The sequence below is a fragment of the Hyla sarda genome, chromosome 1 (genome assembly GCF_029499605.1).
Source record: "Hyla sarda isolate aHylSar1 chromosome 1, aHylSar1.hap1, whole genome shotgun sequence".
In the NCBI taxonomy this organism is placed as follows: Eukaryota; Metazoa; Chordata; class Amphibia; order Anura; family Hylidae; genus Hyla; species Hyla sarda.
The window spans coordinates 567,183,674-567,205,185 of record NC_079189.1 but is presented as its reverse complement, the minus strand read 5'-3'; the positions used below and the strand labels follow the sequence as shown (position 1 = coordinate 567,205,185).

At 42.1% G+C, this 21,512-nt stretch overlaps 1 protein-coding gene across 2 annotated transcripts in view; it reads right to left on the bottom strand.

Annotated features, from left to right (window-relative positions):
- SETBP1 (SET binding protein 1) overlaps positions 1–21,512 on the bottom strand; it is a 202,549-nt gene that overhangs the window by 115,189 nt on the left and 65,848 nt on the right. Inside the window, exon 1 of one of the 2 annotated variants that reach the window (XM_056543052.1) lies at positions 12,134–12,155. The exons of the other annotated variant lie outside the window; for it this stretch is intronic. Within the exon in view, the coding sequence (XP_056399027.1) occupies positions 12,134–12,136 (3 nt within the window). The 5' untranslated portion in view covers positions 12,137–12,155. Of the gene's footprint in view, positions 1–12,133; positions 12,156–21,512 lie in introns of those variants that run through there. 2 annotated transcript variants of the gene reach the window in all.

Below are 21,512 nucleotides of genomic sequence, written 5' to 3'. Positions count from 1 at the left end.
TAGGAAGCTGGTCCAACGGCTGTCCGGGCATGATGGGAGTTGTAGTTTTGCAACATCTGGAGGTTGAAGACCACTGGTATAGAGGGTCAGCGCCGGCGGACGCAACAGACAGGAGGGCGAGGAGGGCAGCGCTTGCGGGTGACATATGTAGTAGTACTGCTGGGCTGCTAATTAATTGGGGGGGGGGGGCAGAACAGCGCTCACGGGTCACATATGATTAGTTCCCTGATGGGGACAGTGCAGCGCTGGGCTGATAATTCAATCATTCCCGAGGGGGAGGTATTCGGTATGAACCGGTATACCGCCCAGCACTAGGATAGGAGATAAGTAGCTAATCGTAGGAGGTTCAACAGATGGGATCCCCCGCAATCTCCAGAACAGGACCCTAGCTCTAGTGAGGAGTGCTCGGGCATCTCCGGTACTCCCATAGGAATTAATGGATTATGTGCAGTTTACATAACGTGCTTCTGACAGAGCTAGGTCCCGCTCCGGAGATCATGGGGGGGGGTCCCAGAGGTTGGACCGCCCACAATCAGCTACTTACGATAGTTTTCACCAAACAACCCCTTTAACCGGAACACTTGTTTGATGCCAAAAACAATCCCATTCCCACGAACGGAACACATTTTCTGTGGCAGAAATTTCTGCAGCAAATCTACTCCATGTAAACGCACCCTACGAAAATAACACTAACCAGTCGAGCACTGGAGGACAGGTGGCCATTTTTCTGGAAGGAAGAGCAGGTAAGTATGCAGCTCTGTCAAACCCTGGTAGGCCAGCAGTTCCGGGAACCGGAGCACATTATTTGCAGATTATTAAAATCTATTATTAGTATTAATTAAATAAATAAATAAAATAAATACTGTCTTCTAGAACACTGTTATTTGACTAAAGCTTTATTACCATCATAAAAAATAAAATCCAGTTGTATAACTAATTCTTATTACAGCAGAAGCTAAAATATAAAAAAAAATAATAATAAAATAATAACACACAGTAGATAAAATGGAGCGCAAGATTTCACAGTCCAGTAGCTGCAGAAGTTAATTTGTAGCCGGCTTTATTTCTCACCGATTAGACTGCTGATTTGGCAAACACCATTGTGAGAGACAATTGCAGCTTTGTGATAACACCAACTCGCTAAACAAATTTAACCAGAAAATAACTGCTCAGATGGCAAATAATTAAATCGGCAGAAACCGGAGGCGGCCGCCGGACAAGAAGTGCCCTATTCAATACAGAAGGTAACAGCATGAACAGACTTTCTTCACTGTATATTATATTGTTATAAAACACCCATCTGATCGATTTCACTTCTGGACGGTTGGCGCCATCAAGACTTAAGTTTTTGTTTGTTCCGCAAGATGCTATACAGATTTCGGGAAGGCTGCACGGCCACGTTCATATTGACATATACTTCTCTAGTTGTTGTGGCTGATACATAACATCACAAGGTGAGCAATCTACCTATGATCATATACAATCTATAAACAGTCAATATATTGTATAGGATTTCATAGGATTGTTTTCTGCTGCTCTAGATACACAGTAAAAAATATAAACACAACTCCATCAGTGGGAGAACACATTTATCCCTTCATTCTAGGCCCATAATACAAATAATATGGGGGGGGGTTAAAAAAAAGTTTTGCTACTTATCTAGATTTCGCCCAAATAAGGATGGAGTCCAAAAGGTGGACAAGGTATGAATCTAGTCTACCACTCTAGATATGGATAAAAAATGTGTGAAAGGGACTCCAGGCCGGTTTCACACTGGTGTCATAAAGGCTGGGGGCCTGAAGTGACAGCTGTCGGGAAAGCAATCATGTGTTCTGAATAGAGAGGAGAAGGAGGGGGAAGGTGGAAGGGGTGGTGGTTTGGCTACCTGGTGGTGACTGAGCACAATAGGGTCAGATGTCTGAGAGAGAAGGATCCCCGACATCTTTTGTCTGAAAGCGTTGGGTAGGGTAGCGTTGGGTAGGTAAGCGTTGGGTAGGGAAGCGTTGGGTAGGGAAGCGTTGGGTAGGGAAACGTTGGGTAGGGAAACGTTGGGTAGGGAAACGTTGGGTAGGGAAACGTTGGGTAGGGTAACGTTGGGTAGGGTAACGTTGGGTAGGGTAACGTTGGGTAGGGTAACGTTGGGTAGGGTAACGTTGGGTAGGGTGTGATAGACCCGCCAGAATGAGGCCAGAAACTTTTTATTCTACTGTGTATGGCAGTGTTTCCCAAGCAGAGTACTTCCAGCTGTTGCAAAACTACAACTTCCAGCATGCACGGACAGCTGTTGGCTGTCCGTGCATGCTGAAAGTTGTAGTTTTGCCACAGCTGGAGGCCCCTGGGTTGGAAATTATTGGTGTATGAGGACCTTTAGGCAATCTGTCAGCAGAAGAAACATAATGAGGGAGATTTATCAAAACCTGTCCAGAGAAAAAGTTGCTGAGTTGCCACTAACTCATATAACTATTATAAACCACTATATAACACTATGTAGTATATATTGTCTTGTCTAATGAATGCAAAATTATTCAAGAGAAACCAACAAACACAAACAAAAAATACAATTTCTAGGGAGAGAGTGACAGCAGAAAAGTTAAATCCAACAATTCGATTACCGCATTCGTAGGGGGATCTCATCACATCGGTCCCAGAATCAATTAGAGTGACACTCGAGAGTCTAGCCCACGGGAGAACATACTGCGAGGAGGTAAATACAGATGGTAATTGGAGAAATATTGAACACCGGGTTTATTGCTTTGGTCCCTCAAGATCTCAGCATTTGCTAATAGCTCCTGCCAGGGCTCAAGTCGTTCCGGAACGCAAGGGAACGGAGTTCCTGCACTTTTTCCACAGCAGGAACACCATTCCCATTGGAAGGACCAGCTCGAGTGGAAATCTTGGACGAGCTCCCGCACTTTTTTGTCACGACTTTACACCCAGGTAAAGGAGAACAGAAAAAAAGACAAAACAAAAAAACACAGACTTTGTAAGAAATTTGTCTAAAAGCCTTAAAAAGGGGGGTGTACAGTTTGAGAGTTATTTGGCAGCAAAAATTTTCCAATTGGCTCAGGGTGACAAACGCATACCCACCTGCCCTGATCCCCTGCAGATACCCCTTGGTTCCTATAGAAGTGTCCAGATTACCAACCTGTGATTAGCTGAGCAGGCATTTCCTGCAGAGCTGGCACAGTATTGTAAGCAGGAAGAAGCAGAGCACAAGTTAACGACACGAGTTTGCCTAAAGGGGTAAAGGGGTACTCCAGTGGGAAACATTTTTTTTACTCAACTGGTGCCAGAAAGTCAAAACCGATTTGTAAATTACTTCTATTTAAACATCTTAAACCTTCCAGTACTTATCAGCTGCTGTATGTTCCAGAGGAAGTTCTTTTCTGTTTGAATTTCCTTTTCTGTCTGACACCTCTGTCCATGTTAGGAAGTGTCCAGTGCAGGAGAGGTTTGCTATGGGGATTTGTTCCTGCTCTGGACAGTTCCTGACACAGACAGAGGTGTCAGCAGAGAGCACTGTGGTCGGACAGAAAATAAATTCCAAAAGAAAATAACTTCATGTGGAGCATACAGCAGCTGATAACTACTGGGCAGAATTAGATTTTTAAATAGAAGTAATTTACAAATCTATTTAATTTTCTGGCACCAGATGATTTGGAAAAAAATAAAAATAATGTTTTCCAGCGGAGTACACCTTTATTTTTTATTTTATTTTTTTTTCATTTTTTGCAGCAAAAATAAATAAATAAAAAATATATAAATAAGAAATCCCCTTCTCGCCCAGACAATCCCATTAAGAATAATGCAGTATTTGCATATAAATCAATATACCAATGCAAAATGGCCTCATACCTTCAAAAGAGCTCCCCTAGAGGTCACATTGGGAGTAACAACTTTCTGGTACTGGGGTCAATACATCCGAGTGCCTCTCAGCCAATCACGAGCTGAGGTGGGGCACTGCTCTGACCAGTGATTGGCTAAGTGGAAACGGGAAATGGGATGCATTGGGCCACAGCACCAGCTAGTAAAGGTCACGGGAGACAGTGCGAAAATCTGAGGCAGTTTCTTCCAAAACAAAAAAAAAACAGCATCACACCGGTTTCCAGGCTGTGTGTGGTATTGCAGCTCAGTTCCATTGAAGTGAATGGAGTCAAGTTGTGATATCACAATATTTGGGAAAAATCTTTCGATTTCTGGATGACCCCTAAAGCAAATAACCTTTCCAATATGTATAATGCAGAATATGAATATAGTACTAATGGTAAAATTGGATCATACCATCAGTAGAGCTCCCCTAAAGGTCATACAGGAAGCGACAGCTTTCGCTTGAAAAATAAATCAAAATAAACTAGTGCAGTATTCCCTTATAGGGGTACTCTGATGGAAAATATTAACTGGTGCCAGAAAGTTATACAGATTTGTAAATTAATTCTATTTAAAAAATCTTAATCCTTACGGTACTTATCAGATGATGTATGCTCCATAGGAAGTTGATTTGTTCTTTTCTGTCTGAGCACAGTGCTCTCTGCTGACCCCTCTGTCCATGTCTGGAACTCTCCAGAGCAGGAGAGGTTCGCTATGGGGATTTGTTCATGTTCTGGACAGTTCCTGACAAGGACAGAGGTGGCAGCAGAGAGCACTGTGGTCAGACTGGAAAGAACTACACAACTTTCTCTGTAGTATACAGCAGCTGATAAGTACTGGAAGGATTGAGATTTTTAAATAGAAGTAATTTACAGATCTGAATAACTTTCTGGCACCAGTTGATTTGAAAACATTTGTTTTCCACCGGAGTACCCCTTTAACATGGCTACCAGGACAAATATAACAAGTGACCTCGGCTTGAACGCACCATAAAGTGCACGTGTTGCCCGGAGCGATGCAGGTTTGTTGACATTCACAGCAATTAAACTACAAAAGTAATTATTCTCTTTTCTTCTTGCAAAGTATAAATGGTGACGGTGGAACAGCCGGTTCAGTGGCGATCGGTGTCAGTTTCTTCACTCCCAAAGGCAGCATTCAATTACTTAAATACTAGTCCCTCCCTGCAGTCACATGATACGCTGAAAGGGGGGGGGGGGGGGTTGTTTGGGTGTTTTAAATCCCAATAAGAAGTCTCAGGGCTGCACTATACTTAGGGTCCCAGGCCAAGACATTGCAGAACATAGCATATACAGCAGGGATCTCCTAACTGTGGGCCGCCAACTCTTGCAACACTACAACTCCCAGCATGCCCGGACAGCTTCGGCTGAAGACCACTGAAATTAAGGACTTCCATATTATGCATTTAATCTGACCTTACTTTGGCTATGTTTACACACAAGTTATTTTTGGCGTTTATTTTTTTCCCCCCAGGTCAAAAAAAAGAAGAGGCCACAACCCCCCCCCCCCCCCTCATTTTGCAGCTTGTGTGTTTGTTTTTCTTTTTTATCGTTACAAGTCTTGTGATACATACATGATGTGATTCAAACATTTCTATAGAAGAAAAAAAAACACTGAGCTTTTGCTCCCGTTTTGTCCTCCCAGTAGATAAAACTCACTAGGAACTAGGTTCCCCCCCCCCCCCCCAAAAAAAAATAAAAAATAAAAAGAATACTCAATACTTTTACATTTTTTTTTTAAACTGCCACCACAGGAAAAAAAAACAAAAAAAAAAAATGAATAGTGAAAAAATGCCAAATTGGGTTTGACATTTCATATTTCCATTTTGACTACGAGTCAATATATATATATATATATATATATATATATATATTTATTTATTTTTTTTTATTTATTTTTTTACCTACCCTAGATGCCAGAATTTAAAGGGTTACTCCCCTGGAAAACATTTTTCTTTCTATCAACTGGTGCCAGGAAGTTAAACAGATTTGTAAATTACTTCTATTTAAAAATCTTAATCCTTTCAGTACTTATCAGATGTTGTATGCTACAGAGGAAGTTATTTTCTTTTTGAATTTTCTTTCTGTCTGATGACAGTGCTCTCTGCTGACCCATCTGTCCGTGTCAGGAACTGTCCAGATTTGGAGCAAATCCCCATAGCAAATCTCTTCTGTACTGGACAGTTTCTGACATGGGCAGAGGTGTCAGCAGAGAGGACTGTGGTCAGACAGAAAGGAAATTCAAAAAGAAAATAACTTCCTCTGTAGCATACAGCAGCTGATGAGTACTGGAAGGATTACAATTTTTAAATAGAAGTAATTTACATATCTGTTTAACTTTCTGGCACCAGTTCATTTAAAGTGGAGTACGCCTTTAAACAGAAAGAAAAAAAAAATCTGGACTTACAATCACCAACCCTTAGCGATGTCCCGCCTTGGCCAGTCCCGCCTTGCAGTGTGCTGTAGTCCTGATCCCAGTCTTTTTCCTGGTGCCAGGGCCCAATGAGTCACACTGCCTCTCAGCCTATTAATGGCCGAGGCGGGACATCACTGCAGGCAGCTGGGTCTCCAAGGAGAAGAAGGGTACCTCAACCCATATACCTATATATAGATTGGTAAACTATATTATGACTATAATGGAAAGAACTCAGACAAGGAATATAGATTGAGGTTATAGGTATTATTGCTTTATCTCCATATCACCAATATCTCCCAAAATGCCCTGAAATAATAGAGGCAAGAAGGTGATGGTAGCCTACAGTCCTTAAAGGGGTACTCCAGTGAAAACCTTTTTTATTTTAAATCAACTGGTGGCAGAAAGTTAAACATATTTGTAAATTACTTCTATTAAAAATCTTAATCCTTCCTGTACTTATTAGCTGCTGAATACTACAGAGGAAATTCTTTTCTTTTTGGAATGCTCTCTGATGACATCACGAGCACAGTTCTCTCTGCTGACGTTATTATAATAACGCTTTATTTATTGTTGTCCTTAGTGGGATTTGAACCCAAGTTCCCAAGTCCCTAGCATTGCAAGGCAGTATGCTGCCCTTAGCATACATCTGCTATGCATGGTTGCTAAAATTGACAGAGATGTCAGCAGAGAGCACTGTGCTCGTGCACAGTGTTCCAAAAAGAAAGGAATTTCCTCTGTAGCATTCAGCAGCTAATAAGTACTGGAAGGATTAAGATTTTTTAATAGAAGTAATTTACAAATATGTTTAACTTTCTGCCACCAGTTGATTTAAAAGAAAAAAGGTTTTCACCGGAGTACCCCTTTAAAGGGGTACTCCACTGCCCAGAGTTCAGAACATTATGTTCCAAACACTTGGTCCCGGCTGCGGGGGTGATGATATCACGACCACGCCCTTTGTGCTATCACACCACACCCCCTCAATGCAAGTCTATGGGAGGGGGCGTGGCGGCTGCCACGCCCCCTCCCATAGACTCGCATTGAGGGGGTATGGCCGTGACGTCACGACCCCAGCAGCCCGCACCCAGCGTTCTGAACAAAATGTTCCAAATGCTGGGGCAGTGGAGTACCCCTTTAAGAAAATTCTGTAGACCAGACAAAGTGTATTGCCAACGCCATAGACAAAAAAAAAAAAGTCTACATTCTCAGTAAGTTTCTGCAGAACATGCCATCTCCATAAAAACCACCTTACAATAGACACTGAACAGATAATATTGTCTAACGATATCCTCTGCTCCTTTTTACATCCAGGATGGAGGAATGGGACAGGCCTTTGCTTTGAAGCTTGTAAGCAGACACCTGCCCGCTGCTATTTATTCCTCTAACTATGCCAAAGTGGATTTTCATTTGATGTCCTGGCACAGAGCTAATCTGAGGACGGATCAGAAACCTGAAGCCATTGACGGCCACTGATAGGAATATCTCTGGATGGCAGCTGATGGGGCCTATCGCGTTTCACTGACAAACTCAATTGCTTCAGTAATCAAGTGAAAGTCAATACAGAGCTTCCTTCTATATGAAGACAGCGTGGGCCCAGAATAACAGGCATTCTATACGACAATCCTAAAAAAAATAACACCAGCACATGCATTCTGTATGCAGGGATGGGACATGCTCCCAGGGATTGACTCAAAAAGTCCAAAGTTGCCCAGTAACTACCACAAACGTGAATGTTTATATGTTTGTAATCTAATAAAGTATGTTCTATTTTATTCCAGAAATTACCCCTCCCCCTTTTCCATGGCATCCACCTATTCTTCCTAAATTACTTTAGGCTGGTTTCACAGGAACGTATTAGTGACTCTTTTTCTACCTTGCTACTGACCGGACTCGGATCACCAAAGCGCTCTGTGCTGGTTCTTTAGCGTTTGCACCGGGATACTTGTTGCCTGGCACAAAAAATATTCCATTATTCTTTATTATATTTTTTTTATTCTACACCTAGCTTGCCATCACTCAATATTGGTCCCTGTCACCTTGGGCCTCAAAACATAAATTCCCCTATTAGTGTGTTTTGGAGTGTGGGAGAAAACCAGAGTACCCAGAGGAAACCAACGCAAACATGGGAGAACATACAAACTCGTTGCAGATGTTGTCCTTAATGGGATTTGAAACTAGGACCCCAGCACTGCAAGGCAAAAGCTGCCAATAACCCTCACTATCCCCTTTGGGGCTCTCCATCTAAATTCACCTATCAGTATGTTTTCGAGTAAGTGGGGGGGGGGGTGGGGGGGGGGTAAACTCACAGAGATAAGATACAAACTCCATGCAGAGGTTGTCCTTGGTGGGACTGGAACCAAGGACACAAGACAACAGTGATAACCATTGAGCCACCATTATCCCAAGTATATGCATGATTCAAGACATCCATATCTATTAGAGCTTAGTAACTGTTTGCAAGGGAATTCCCATACCATTATGGCTAGCTTACAGCAGGTCCTAAAGGAGAAAAGCAGAACTGAGCACTCCCCCCCCCCCCCCTAATTTTGTGTGATGTTGCCATGAGTCGGTGGTAACATTGGTATAGGCTTAGTATGTTCTTCTTTAATGCTTGTGGGTCCCCCTTGTTCTCCAACTCTTGTGGGTCCCCTTGTTCTTCCCAAACAGGAAACCAAATCGAGAGCCCCATCAGGGGCACAGCAATCAATGACATTCAACGGACAATGAACCATTTGACGTCCCATCATCCAACACTGCTACGTTCTGCAGAAGTTCTAAGAACCAGGTGCCCCTATAGTTCACTCCATACACCCAAACATCAACATTTTGTCATAGGCTGCAACGGCAAGGATGATTTATTGCCATTTCATACCGCACCGGGTGTTCTCTGCAAAGTTCAAGGCATAATGTAAATACACAGAGGATTGATAAATGGCTTTCTTTTTTTTTTTGCCGAAGTCTGTGTCGGTTCAATTACATCATAAGACAAGTTCCTGAGAACTGGGGCACTTGAGTTAAACAATAAAAACTATAGAAGAATTCTATATTATTAATGGGGATGACCACAACGACAGTTTCTTTAGCCGGAATATTTGGGCCACATATAGTGCAGGCTTGGCAGTATGTGGATCTATATTGCAGCAGCTTTCTTTCCCGAGCATGGTTTGGATGCCAGGGTTATGATGCACGTCTTTAGATATACATAGCATTAGCCCAGAATATGTACGTAGGAGGAGGAACCATGTGTGGTGGGAACATATAATATTACTCAGACTTATCTATATTAAGACACTGGAATTAGTTTCTTCTATAGACTTGGAAGTCGATATAAAAAGAAGGGGGAAGTTGCATACATCTGAAACTTTCAGTGGTGGAAACATGGTACATGTTCAAGACAGTGGTCGGCATCTATCATTGTAGGTGTAAGTGAAGCATTTATATTTGTAGGTGTAAGTGAAGCATTTTTCTACACTTTTTTTTGTCTGCTGGTAATGTGTAGGAGCACCAGATTTATTAAAGGAGAACTTCAGAATATAAAAATTGTCCCCCATACTGCCGGCAGTAAAAAAAATAAAGATATGCATACCTTCCTTCGCTCCCCTGGGGCCTCCGGTAACCGGCTGCAGTCTCTGCCGCGATCATCTTCCTGGTTGCTGGTGGTCGGCGAGTCATACTGCGCTCAGCCAATCACCGGCCGCAGTGAAGTCCCGACTCGGCAAGCGATAGGCTGAGCGGCAGTGTGAGAATGCTTCAGGACACAAAATTCTTCACTACACCGGCACCTGCTGTCGGGGCCGAAAACATCACACTGCCGCTCAGCCTATCGCCGGCCGAGCCGGGACTTCACTGTGGCCGGTGATTGGCTGAGCGCAGTATGACTCGCCGACCACCAGGAAGAGTATCGCGGCGGAGACCAGAGCTGGTTACTGGAGGCCCCAGGGGAGGGGAGGAAGGTATGTACATCTTTATTTTTTACTGCCAGCAGTATGGGGGACAATTTTTATATTCTGGAGTTCTCCTTTGAATGGTCGCAGAGCATTTGATACATTTTGTGCAGGTCACATTTTCTAAAGATTTCTCTCTTCACATACACCAAAAAGCTAAGCAAAGTCTGGGATGGTGTAGTTTGAGAGACTTTTCAGTGGTGTTGCACCTTTTTTGCACCTTTTTCACAAAAAGGCACAGTTGATAAAACCCTTCTATATCATGTGTATGGCCAAAATCAGTGGATTACAACTCAAAATCAGCATAAAGGTGTAAACCAAAATGCGCAAATAAACCCTGCCTGCCATTTTTGCACCTTTTCTAGACAAAAAACAGTCTAAAGACAATGATAAATGTCGGCTAATGTATGTGTACGATACGCAAACTATAAGATCTGCATTGACAATTCTGCCAACTTCAGAGCCTAAAATCTCCCAGCACTCCCTGTGTCTAGACAGAATTTGCTATGACGTTCCAATAAGTATAGGGAAAAATAATCCTATGCAGAAAAAATAAACCATGTTCGGCATTCTAAAGGTCTTCGCTCACCGTAGGCCAATGTTTTTCCATCAATGTGACTCCAGCTATTGCAAAACTACAACTTCCAGCATGCCCGGACAGCCGAAGGCTGTCCAGACATGCTGGAACTTGTTGTTTCGCAATAGCCAGAGGCAACCTTGTTGGGAAACACTACTGGATGCAATAGATTGTATTGACACTCTACTCTTCACATATGCGTCTAGCTGTTCAGAAGAAAGGTTGCCCAGTTGCCCATAGCAACCAATCAGCTTGCATCTTTCATTTTTAACAAGGCCTCTGCAAAATGAAAGCAGCTATTGGATTGGTTGCTATGGGCAACAGCTAAACGCATCCTTGTTACAAAACAGTGTAGGACGCAAAAGATCGATCCGGCACAATGGAAATAAGACCAGTTGTGCATTCCGACGCCGATGGGTTAACAGACAGACTTCAAGCCAATGATGATTTCCAGACGACAGTGGGCCAATGGCTCACACAGAGATTAAAAATGAATTAAATTCGAAAATTACTACATTATCCTCTTACTTTCATCGCCTCCTTAAGACGTAGAAACTGGCCTAAATTTCAAAGCAAAGAAGCCCTTGTGCCAGTTTACAAAGGACGGCTGCTTCCAATCCTCGGGTGTTAACATACCAGCCTAACCAACTACTTAAAGGGGTATTCCATGATTTTTTTTTTTTATTTGACTATGCTACAGGGGCTGTAAAGTTAGTATAGTTCATAATATAGTGTCTGTACCTGTGTGTGATGGTTTTCTCACAATTCTTATGTGATTTTCACCTCACTATTTATTTTTACCAGCATACAAAATGACTGTTGTCTCGGATTTTTCCCAGCTTGCAATGCGGCAAAGACCTGACTCACTAGTCAGCTGATGACAGGGAGCCTGTCTGCTTAAATGGGTGGAGGGATCGCTTGGTGGGAGAGAGATCAATCTGCAACTAATGCAACAGCTGTAGGCACCCTGATTGAAAACCACAGGTCTTTTATTTCAATGAGTTGGGTGGCTGATGTGTGAGAGGGAGGAAAATGGCATTGTGGGATTTGTAGTAAAAAACAAAAAACATAAGTCAAACAGGAAATACAAGTTTACAAAAAGCTAGTCACAGTGTTATGGTAATCTCATGACCAATAGCCATTTAGCCCCAAGACAAGCGCAGATCCTTCCTAAGTATGTCCATTACTGTCTGCCAGGTATGTACTAAAATCACCTTATGGTGGATAACCCCTTTAAATACAACTATGTAAAGTGATTTGATGGTATTAGTCTTCTGCTCAGGAAGGGGTAAGCACTGAGCCTGACCTCACTCACCATGAATTATACTTCCTCCCTGAGTCTGCTGTGCTGGGACTCTTTCTCCAAACACTGCAGGCTGCTCTGTAACGCTCTTCTCTCTGTTTTTTTGCTGTCTAATGCAGTCTGATAGGACAGGAGTGAGCACAGAGGAGTGCTAGTCCTGCCCTCGCTTCCGGGACTTTGTCTCAGCCTGTGCTTCAGCTGGGACAAAGATGATGCTGCAGCAAGGCAGGATTATTTCCTGGATAGTACGGGACCCCTAGTGGCTTTTTTTTTTTTTTTTTTTTTTTAAATAAGCCATGATTTATATTAAAAGGAAATAAAATGTTCTTATGAAGTATATTAGAAAGGTTAATGTTTTGCCAAGATGTACAACATGTCAAAAGTCTCTGTTTGTGACAGTGCCTATTTAAGTGATATACATTGAATGAAATAATAGTCATGTGATGTCATCAGGTCCACACCGATTAAAACGTGAGACTGAAATATACACAGTCTAGAATAGTGTTTTACAGTGAGTCTCCAGCTGTTGCAAAACGACAACTCCCAGCATGCCCGGACAGCCAAAGGAGTTGTAGTTTGGCAACATTGTTTGGAAAACACTGGTCCAGAAGTCGCGCTATACCTCACCGACACGTGGGCCCTTTAAGCAGCAGAAGAGAAGATTAAAATCAAAAGATGATTCATAAGAGAGCCGAGCAGCACATGCAAGAATCACAAAATGAATATAACTATCAAATGTCTGCATAAAAACACCATAAACAAGACGCTCTGCAGCTAAATCATGACAACGTTTTACAAGCAGAAGACACAAGAGAAAGATAATATTGTAGCGTTATGGTGCCGGCGAGGCCCAATAAACAACAGACTCTGGATTTCATTAGCAATATTGTCAGGATCGGTAAAACAAAAAAGTTACGGCGACGGCGCGGGCCGAGGACATTACGCACTTGCAAATAAAACTTTCTTCCATCCTTTCACTGAACTACTTTTTTTTTTTTTTTTTTTGCAGCGGCACATGACTGCATGTACAGAGCATAGCCAAGCCCAATGTTAGTATACACAACATTACAGAAGTCTATGTTACCAGCGTTTCCGAACTGGACTGTCTCCGGGTGTTGCAAGACTACAACTCCTAGCATCATGGACATAGTGAACGGCAGTTTTTCCCAACCAGAGTGCCCCCGGCTGTTGCAAAACTACAACTAACTATGGCTATCTGGGCATGCTGGGAGTTGTAGTGCCCAGCTGTTTCAGAACTGCAACTCCCAGCATGGCCAGATAGCCAAAGTTAGTGGCACATTTCTAAGCATCATGCACATAGTCTACAGGAGTGTTTCCCAAACATGGTGCCTCAGGCTGTTGCAGAACTACAACTCCAAGCATGCTGAGAGTTGTCGTTCTACAATAGCTGGAGGCATGTTGGTTGGGAAACACTGGTATATACCCTTGGAAATCCCCCTATGTATCAATTTCTATGCTGGGAGTTGTAGTTCTGCAAAAGCCAGAGGCACCATGGTTGGGAAACAGTGCTGTAGACTATGCGCATGATGCTTAAAGGGGGTATTCCAGGAAAAAAAAAATAGATCAACTGGCTCCAGAAAATTAAACCAATTTGTCAATTACTTCTATTAAAAAATCTTAATCCTTCCAATAGTTATCAGCTTCTGAAGTTGAGTTGTTCTTTTCTGTCTGACAACAGTACTCTCTGCTGACACTTCTGTCTCAGGACATAAGAGGTTTGCTATGGTGATGCGCTCCTACTCTGGACAGCTCCCGAGACAGGTGTTATCAGAGAGCAGTTAGACATAAAATAACAACTCAACTTCAGCAGCTGATAAGTACTGGAAGGATTAAAACATTTTAATAGAAGTAATTTACAAATCTGATTAACTTTTTGTTCTATATATATATATATATATATATATATATATATATATATATATAAGTTTTTTCCTGGAATACCCTTTTAAAGAAGTGTCACTATTTTGGCTATCTGGGCATGCTGGGAGTTGTAGTTCTGCAACAGCTAGAGGTATGCCGGTTGGGAAACACTGATATATACCCTTGAAAATCCCCCAATGTATTTACTCAATTTCCAACTAGACTGTACTCTAAAGGGTTTGTCCTTTTAATCTGCCTGGTAATGCTTTCGCTTCCTGTCTGGGTGACCACAATTTTAAGTACAAGTTGCTAGTCATTCTAGAAAAGTTATCCCTGTCATACAATAGACCGGCTATCCACACTGAGCATTCTTGTATTAGGTTTAAAGTTACAGTGCTAATTTTTTATTTTATAAAATATATACATATATATATATATTATATATATATATATATATATATATATATATATATATATATATATAACACACAGCGCTACCTCTGACCTCAGGTTGCTTGTAGTATTACAACTTGGCTCTGTTCCCCTCAGTGGAACTGCACTGCAATACCACACAAAACCTGAGGACAGGAGTGGTGTTTGTTGAAGAAATCAGCTCTGGTTTTTCTAACAGTGGAAAACCCCTTTTAACAGGATGAATTAAATGTTTTATTTTAAAAGCGTCCCTCTTGTCAACCTCAAATGTATTTATCATCCATAAATATCTTAGGGTATCCCAATCACACACCTTTTTTACGGTTTCTTTATACAGCCTTCTATTACCAAGATATGAGGGTTTATAGTTTGTCAGACAATTCGGGTTAATAGTCAGATGGACGTGAACTTCATTCTTATAATAGTGACCATCAGGTGATGGGCGGGACTACACAGTCAGGTGATGAGTATTAGTCATACATGCCCCTCATTGTACAACATTCACATGCCCTGACTGTATAACCCCGCCCATCAGTCCCTTTATTAAAATTAAGTTCATGCCCATCTGACTAGTACCTGAATTGTCAGGCAAGATATAAACCCTCATATCTCGGGAACGGAAGGGCATATTCAGAAACCGTAAAAAGGTGTGTGATCAGGGCACCCTAAGCTATTTAAAAACAGTAAAATCTATTTTTTCTTTGGTTAGTCACAGATCCACTTTAAAGGGAACATATCGTACTAATTAACCTACAACTCATTAGGGAGGTCGCCGGTGACTTCTCTCTCCTCCCCATCAGCCTTGATTGATAAGAGTTCTACCAATCAAGGCTGGTGGGGGCAGAGAGAAGCTGCAAGGGACCTCCCTGATAGGTTCCCTTTAAACTGTACCCAATCTGCAGGCTACTTAGGGCAGTGTTTTCCCAAGCAGGGTGCCTTCAGGTGTTGCAAAACTACAACTCCTAGCCTGCCCGGACAACCGTTGGTTGTCCGGGCATGCTAGGGGTTGTAGTTTTGCAATCGGTTTAGATACCCGTCATGGGAAACACTGACTTTTTTAATCCTAGAAAACCCCTTTGACTATACGGAGCTACAGGAGCTTTATCTTTTTCCACTCCGTTCTAAGCAAAATTTATTTCCTAAAGAGTCAATGAGCCTTAACTTAATAATTACAGCCTGACCTGTATGCCAGGACCCCCACGTGCCCTTTATCACGATCTGCCAGTCTCGGGCTTCCACAACACACTTAAAGTCATTTTCCACTGTAGATCATGTTGAAAGCTTGATGAGTAATATCCGAATTTTTATAACCTTCAATACCAGTTCACAAGGAAAAAAAAAAAAAAAATGTGTTGCTTACTTGCTTATGTTTTACTTCTTGGGCAGGTTTCGGTACTCCGCGGCTATTTTCAGCTGGGGACTCTCCTCATGACACGATAGCTCGGCCTCCAGTTGTTGGTAAACATCATACTGGTTTATAACTTCATTGCTAAAAGGTGGTCAGGTAGGGATAAAGCCAACATAAGTGGCGGTCAAAGGACCGTTTCTACGCAGTGCACTTTTCGGTAAAAATGACACCTTTATTCTGTAGGTCCATACGGTTACAAGGATAGCCAATTCATGTAGGTTTTATTTTATTTAGCTATTTTTTTAAAAATCCGATATACACGCAACAAAATAAGTATGTTTAAAATTGTCATCTTCTGACCCCTACACTTTTTTTTTTTTTTTTACGCATACAGGGCTATATGATGGATAATTTTTTGCGTCATGGTATGTCGTTTTTATCGGTACTATTTTTGTTTATATGGGACTTTTTGGTAGCTTTTTCTTAATATTTTTATGGTATATAAAGTGATCAAAAATGCACAATTTTGGACTTTGGTATTTTTTGTGTACTCCATCGACCGTGTGGTTTAGTTAACCTTATATTTTAATAGTTTGGACATTCACGCACGCGGCGGTACCACATATGATAATTTTTTATTACATTATTTTATTTAAAAACATAGCAAAAGGGGGGTGATTTAAACTTTTAATAGGGAAGGAGTTAATTAACTTTTATTAACTTTTTTTTTTTTTTTTAAGCCCCATAGGGGACTATTACATGCAATCTTCTGATTGCATACACTGATCACTGCTATGCCATAGTATAGATCAGTGTTCTCGGCGCTCTGCTGCTCTATCCTGCTGAGTGCTTGGAGCAGCCGACTGGACGACGAGGAGCCAGGTGAAGACCCTCCTGTCGTCCAGTAAGCAAATATGTCTCAATAGTCCTGATCAGCTCAGTTCAGCTGCTGGGATAATTTTGGTTTCATTTTAGATGCCGCAATCAACTTTGATTGCGGCGTCTAAAGGGTTAATGCCGGACATCAGCCCGATCGGCTGTGCCCGGCATTAACACAGGGTCTTGGCTGTTGATAGCAGTTGGGACCCACGGGGTTTAAATCGTTCTCCGGTCTTGAGAATGGTTTAAACCTTGTTAACGGAACTAGGGTGTACAGGTACGCCCTGAGTCCTTTAAGAATTTGCAGATAGGGGCGTACGAGTACACCCTGCGACCCCAAGGTGTTACAATTCTGGTATTTGGTTTGTTATAGCTCACATCGTAGTAGTTATTTGGAAAGAATTGGGGTGTGTAAAGGTGAGGGGCCCTTTAAAACCCTTCCTGCTTCCTGTCCCTACAGCGAGGAGGGGAGTAAACTCCATCTTGGTGCAGTCATGAAGGATTAGTGGAAACCAAATTAAAGGTAGTAAATAATTCCTATTTTATTGGTCTATTGAGGTGGAGAAAGTAAGAGATGGACATATGGTGGGGCAACAGGTGTTTGCATTGGATGTTAGGGCTCCCTAAGCTTTTAGGCCACTTTTTTATGCCAAGAAGAACTATTACATTATTCTTTAACATGATGAACTTTGGCAAGAAAGAAGGAAATTTGCATGAATTTCCAAGTAACGACGAAAAGTTTTGTACCAACCTAAAAAGTTTGCCCGTTCCTAGTTATCAAATAAATGGATATTCGAAGGGTAACCCCATTATGGAGAACATCAAGGAACAGTTACTGTAAATGCCAAGAGTAGACAAATGTTCCAAAATTATTTGGATGTCTTGAGCCAAATATAGTTCCTTGTACGAGCCAAATATTGCTCCTTGTAAAAGGATGCACAACGTACAGTATAGTGACTGATCACATTCCCACTCTCGTTTATTAATGCACCCTTGGCATCAACAGCTTCATGTGGAGTGGCTCTCGTGTTTAGAAGGATGTTTCCGTCAAAGATCCCGCATGCTTAATAATGATTAATCTGATACCGGCCAACATGAACTCTACACTCCATTCACTAAATAATTACTCTGCAGCCTAGATACTGTTTCCAGAGGAGCAAAACAGCCCAGGATTTATCAAGTTACCCTCAATCTCTGGCTACGTACAAGACATTGTTGCTTTACCATTGTAGACCGTCTGCAAGGTCCATCAGAACAACAATCTGGTGACCGTCAGGTAAAATATTTGAATATTTCATAATTTGACCTCAATTGGTCAAATCAGTTAAAAAATTTTTTATAATGTATGGATTTTTTATGGATTTAAGGGCCCATATTACCATATGGTCAAAAGTTGGCCATACACAGAGTACTGCTGGTCAACTATGGTGTATGGAGGCCTCCTGACTTCTGTTTGGCACTAGCTTACTGCCATATTCCTATTAAGAACACATGCTCACTTTGCTGAAATGTGCAATATATAGGTAGGACAACTCAATATTGTGTTTGAACCCAGCCTAAGGCTACAGTCATGATATCAGGTTGGAAGCCTAAAGTTGACCATAAACTTCAGATAGCTGACACTTTGGGTAGCCGGTCATAGACATTAGGGGGAAGATTTCTTAAAATCAGTCTAGAGGAAAAGTTGCTGAGTTGCCCATAACAACCTATCAGATTGCTTCTTTAATTTTTGAAAAGGCCTTTGAAAAATGAAAGAAGCGATCTGATTGGTTGCTATGGGCAAATCAGCAACTTTTTCTCTGGACGGTATGACCAAAAATGTGTATCACAGTATTTTTGTAAGTTATGGCGGTTCCACGGTATTTAACGGTATTTCTCCCCCCCCCATCATGTGACCCGCGGGCGCTGTTCTGCTTCTGTACCCCCCCCCCCCCCGGTTTATCAGCCCAGCACTGCGCTGTCCCCCACATCAGGGAACTAATCATATGTCACCTCGTCCTCCTGTGAGTTGCGGGCCGCCGGCACTGGAAATCTGTACTTGTGCCCGGGCCGCAAAATTGAAGAAAAACTTTTACTCGCCGGCTGGCTTCTTACATGACTGGCCGAGGCGGGACATCGCTGCGGCTGGTGGTAGGCTGATGGCTCTGTGACGTTCCCATCCCCAGAGTGAGGCAGTTACCGGAGCAACGGGGGAACGTGGGAAGGGGAGTTAAAGTGTATTTTGTTTATTTGTGCAGCCTGTGCACAAGGAATATGTAGTACAGTACAGATTTCCAGCACCGGCGGCTCGCAACTCACAGGAGGACGAAGTGGCATATGATTAGTTCCCCGATGTGGGGGATGACGCCGCGCTGGGCTGAGGGGGGCGTTTAGAGAGGCAGAACAGCACCTGCGGGTCACATATGATTAGTTCCCTGATGTGGGGACAGCGTGCTGCAGCTGATAGTTCATTTATTCGAGGGGAGCGGGGCCCAACCGGTATTGCAGTATGGGAGGAAAAATATTTGGTATTCGGTATGAACTGGTATACCGCCCAGCACTAGGACGGGTTTTGATAAATCTCCCCCTAGGTTTTAGCCATCATGGTGATATCTATAATTAACAACCAATATGGCCCCCTTTATCGCACAACTGGGGGCATTCTGTGTTGTAATATATCAGGAACCTGTGGAAATCCAGTTCTCTGAAGATTTTCTGCCCTTCTGTTGCTTTAGGAAGAAAAACATATGGGCTACAGAACACGTGACACTAAAAGACCAAATGTTCTACACCCAATGCCACATCCTGTTTTGAAGCTTCACTTGTCTTGTGTAGAAGAGCAAAAAAAATTCTCAAGCGGATGGGTCCCCAACACCATGTGGTCACCTGTGATGCTTTAAAAAGCATTACATGAGCCCAAGCCACTATGGATTTCCTTCCTGAAAGGAGGATTTGGAGACATTAACAAATAATGCCCCCCATGAAGAACAGATAACAAAAATATATCCAAAAACAGCTGAGGTTGTGATGGTGCAGGTTAGCAGACAGCAGGGCAGTATGGAACATGATGAACAAGGAAGGAAATGTGCGGCTGCGTAGGGCTAGAAGTAGGGTTGCCATGCAATTGCCGGTATTTATCCAACCAATCCTCCAACTCCCGGAATGTTGCACCATATACTATACCAGTGTTTCCCAACCAGAGAGCCCCCAGCTGTTGCAAAACTACAACTCCCAGCATGCCCGGACAGCCAACGGCTGTCCGGGCATGCTGGGAGTCATAGTTTTGCAACAGCTGGAGACACCCCTGGTTGGGAAAAATGTACCTATACTACAGTATATACTACTATATAGTCCAACATGCTAGGAGTCGTAGTTTTCGTTTGGGCCAGCTGCTGAGCCACAGGCTGTATCAGGGCATGCTGGGAGTTGTAGTTAATAACTAATTGCAACCAAATGTGATTAATAAAAAAAAAAAAGCGATAAGAAAAGAAGTCACATCAAAACAAAAATGGTCGTGTTAAAAACTACAGATCAGGGTGCAAAAAATGATCAGTGATACAGGCCCCATATGAGGAGAAATAAAAAAGTTATAGGGGTCAGAATAGGACAAAATTTCCCCTGCATGTGTGTATCCTGTGATGTTACACATATATAATTAATTATGCAAATTAGCATGGCCGGTATATTTTTGTGCAAGAAAGGTGGCCACCCTAGCTAGTAGTAGTAGTAGTAGTGATGGTGGTAGTGGTAGCAATGGTAGTAGTAGTAGCGGTGGTGGTGGAGGTAGTGGTAGCAACGGTAGTAGTAGTAGCGGTGTTAGTAGTATTAGTGGTAGTAGCAGCAATAATAGTAGTATTTAGTAGTAGTAGTAGCAGTAGTGGTGGAAGTGGTAGTAGTAATAGTAGCAGTATTAGTATGTAGTAGTAGTGGTGGTGGTAGTAGTAGTAGTGTTAGTAGCAGTAGTAGTGTTAGTAGTAGTGTTAGTAGTAGTAGTGTTAATAGTAGTAGTGTTAGTAATAGTGGTAGTAGTAATAGTGTTAATAGTAGTAGTAGTGTTAATAGTAGTAGTAGTAGTAGTGTTAATAGTAGTAGTAGTAGTGTTAGTAGTAGTGTTAGTAGTAGTAGTGTTAGTAGTAGTAGTGGTAGTAGTAGTAGTAGTAGTGTTAGTAGTAGTAGTGTTAATAGTAGTAGTAGTAGTGTTAATAGTAGTAGTAGTAGTGTTAATAGTAGTAGTAGTGTTAATAGTAGTAGTAGTGTTAATAGTAGTAGTAGTGTTAATAGTAGTAGTAGTAGTGTTAATAGTAGTAGTAGTGTTAATAGTAGTAGTAGTGTTAGTAGTAGTAGTAGTAGTAGTAGTGTTAATAGTAGTAGCAGTAGTAGTGTTAATAGTAATAGTGTTAATAGTAGTAGTGTTAATAGTAGTAGTGTTAACAGTAGTAGTGGTGTTAATAGTAGTAGTAGTAGTAGTAGTGGTAATAGTGGTAGTGGTAGTAGTGGTAGTCGTAGTAGTGGAAGTAGTAGTAGTGGAAGTAGTAGTAGTGGAAGTAGTAGCGGTAGTAGTAGCAGTAGTAGTAGTAGCAGTAGTACAGTATGGAACATGATGCATTAGGCAGGAGGCTCATGTCTGCAGCTGGCTCATGTCTATTAAACAACACCCCAATACTTTCTGTCATAACTCTGCATTATTCTTTTTGGAAAATTATGGCTAACTTTCCAACTAGGCGTCACCATTCCTTGTCATGGGGAATGTCTCTACACAGTGACATCGCCAGCACCGATTGGGCAGTGTCTGTGCTCGAGGGCATGCTCTAACCACCAGGTAACACCCTCTTGACAATTTATTCTGGAATAACAGGGGAACTGCACAATGCA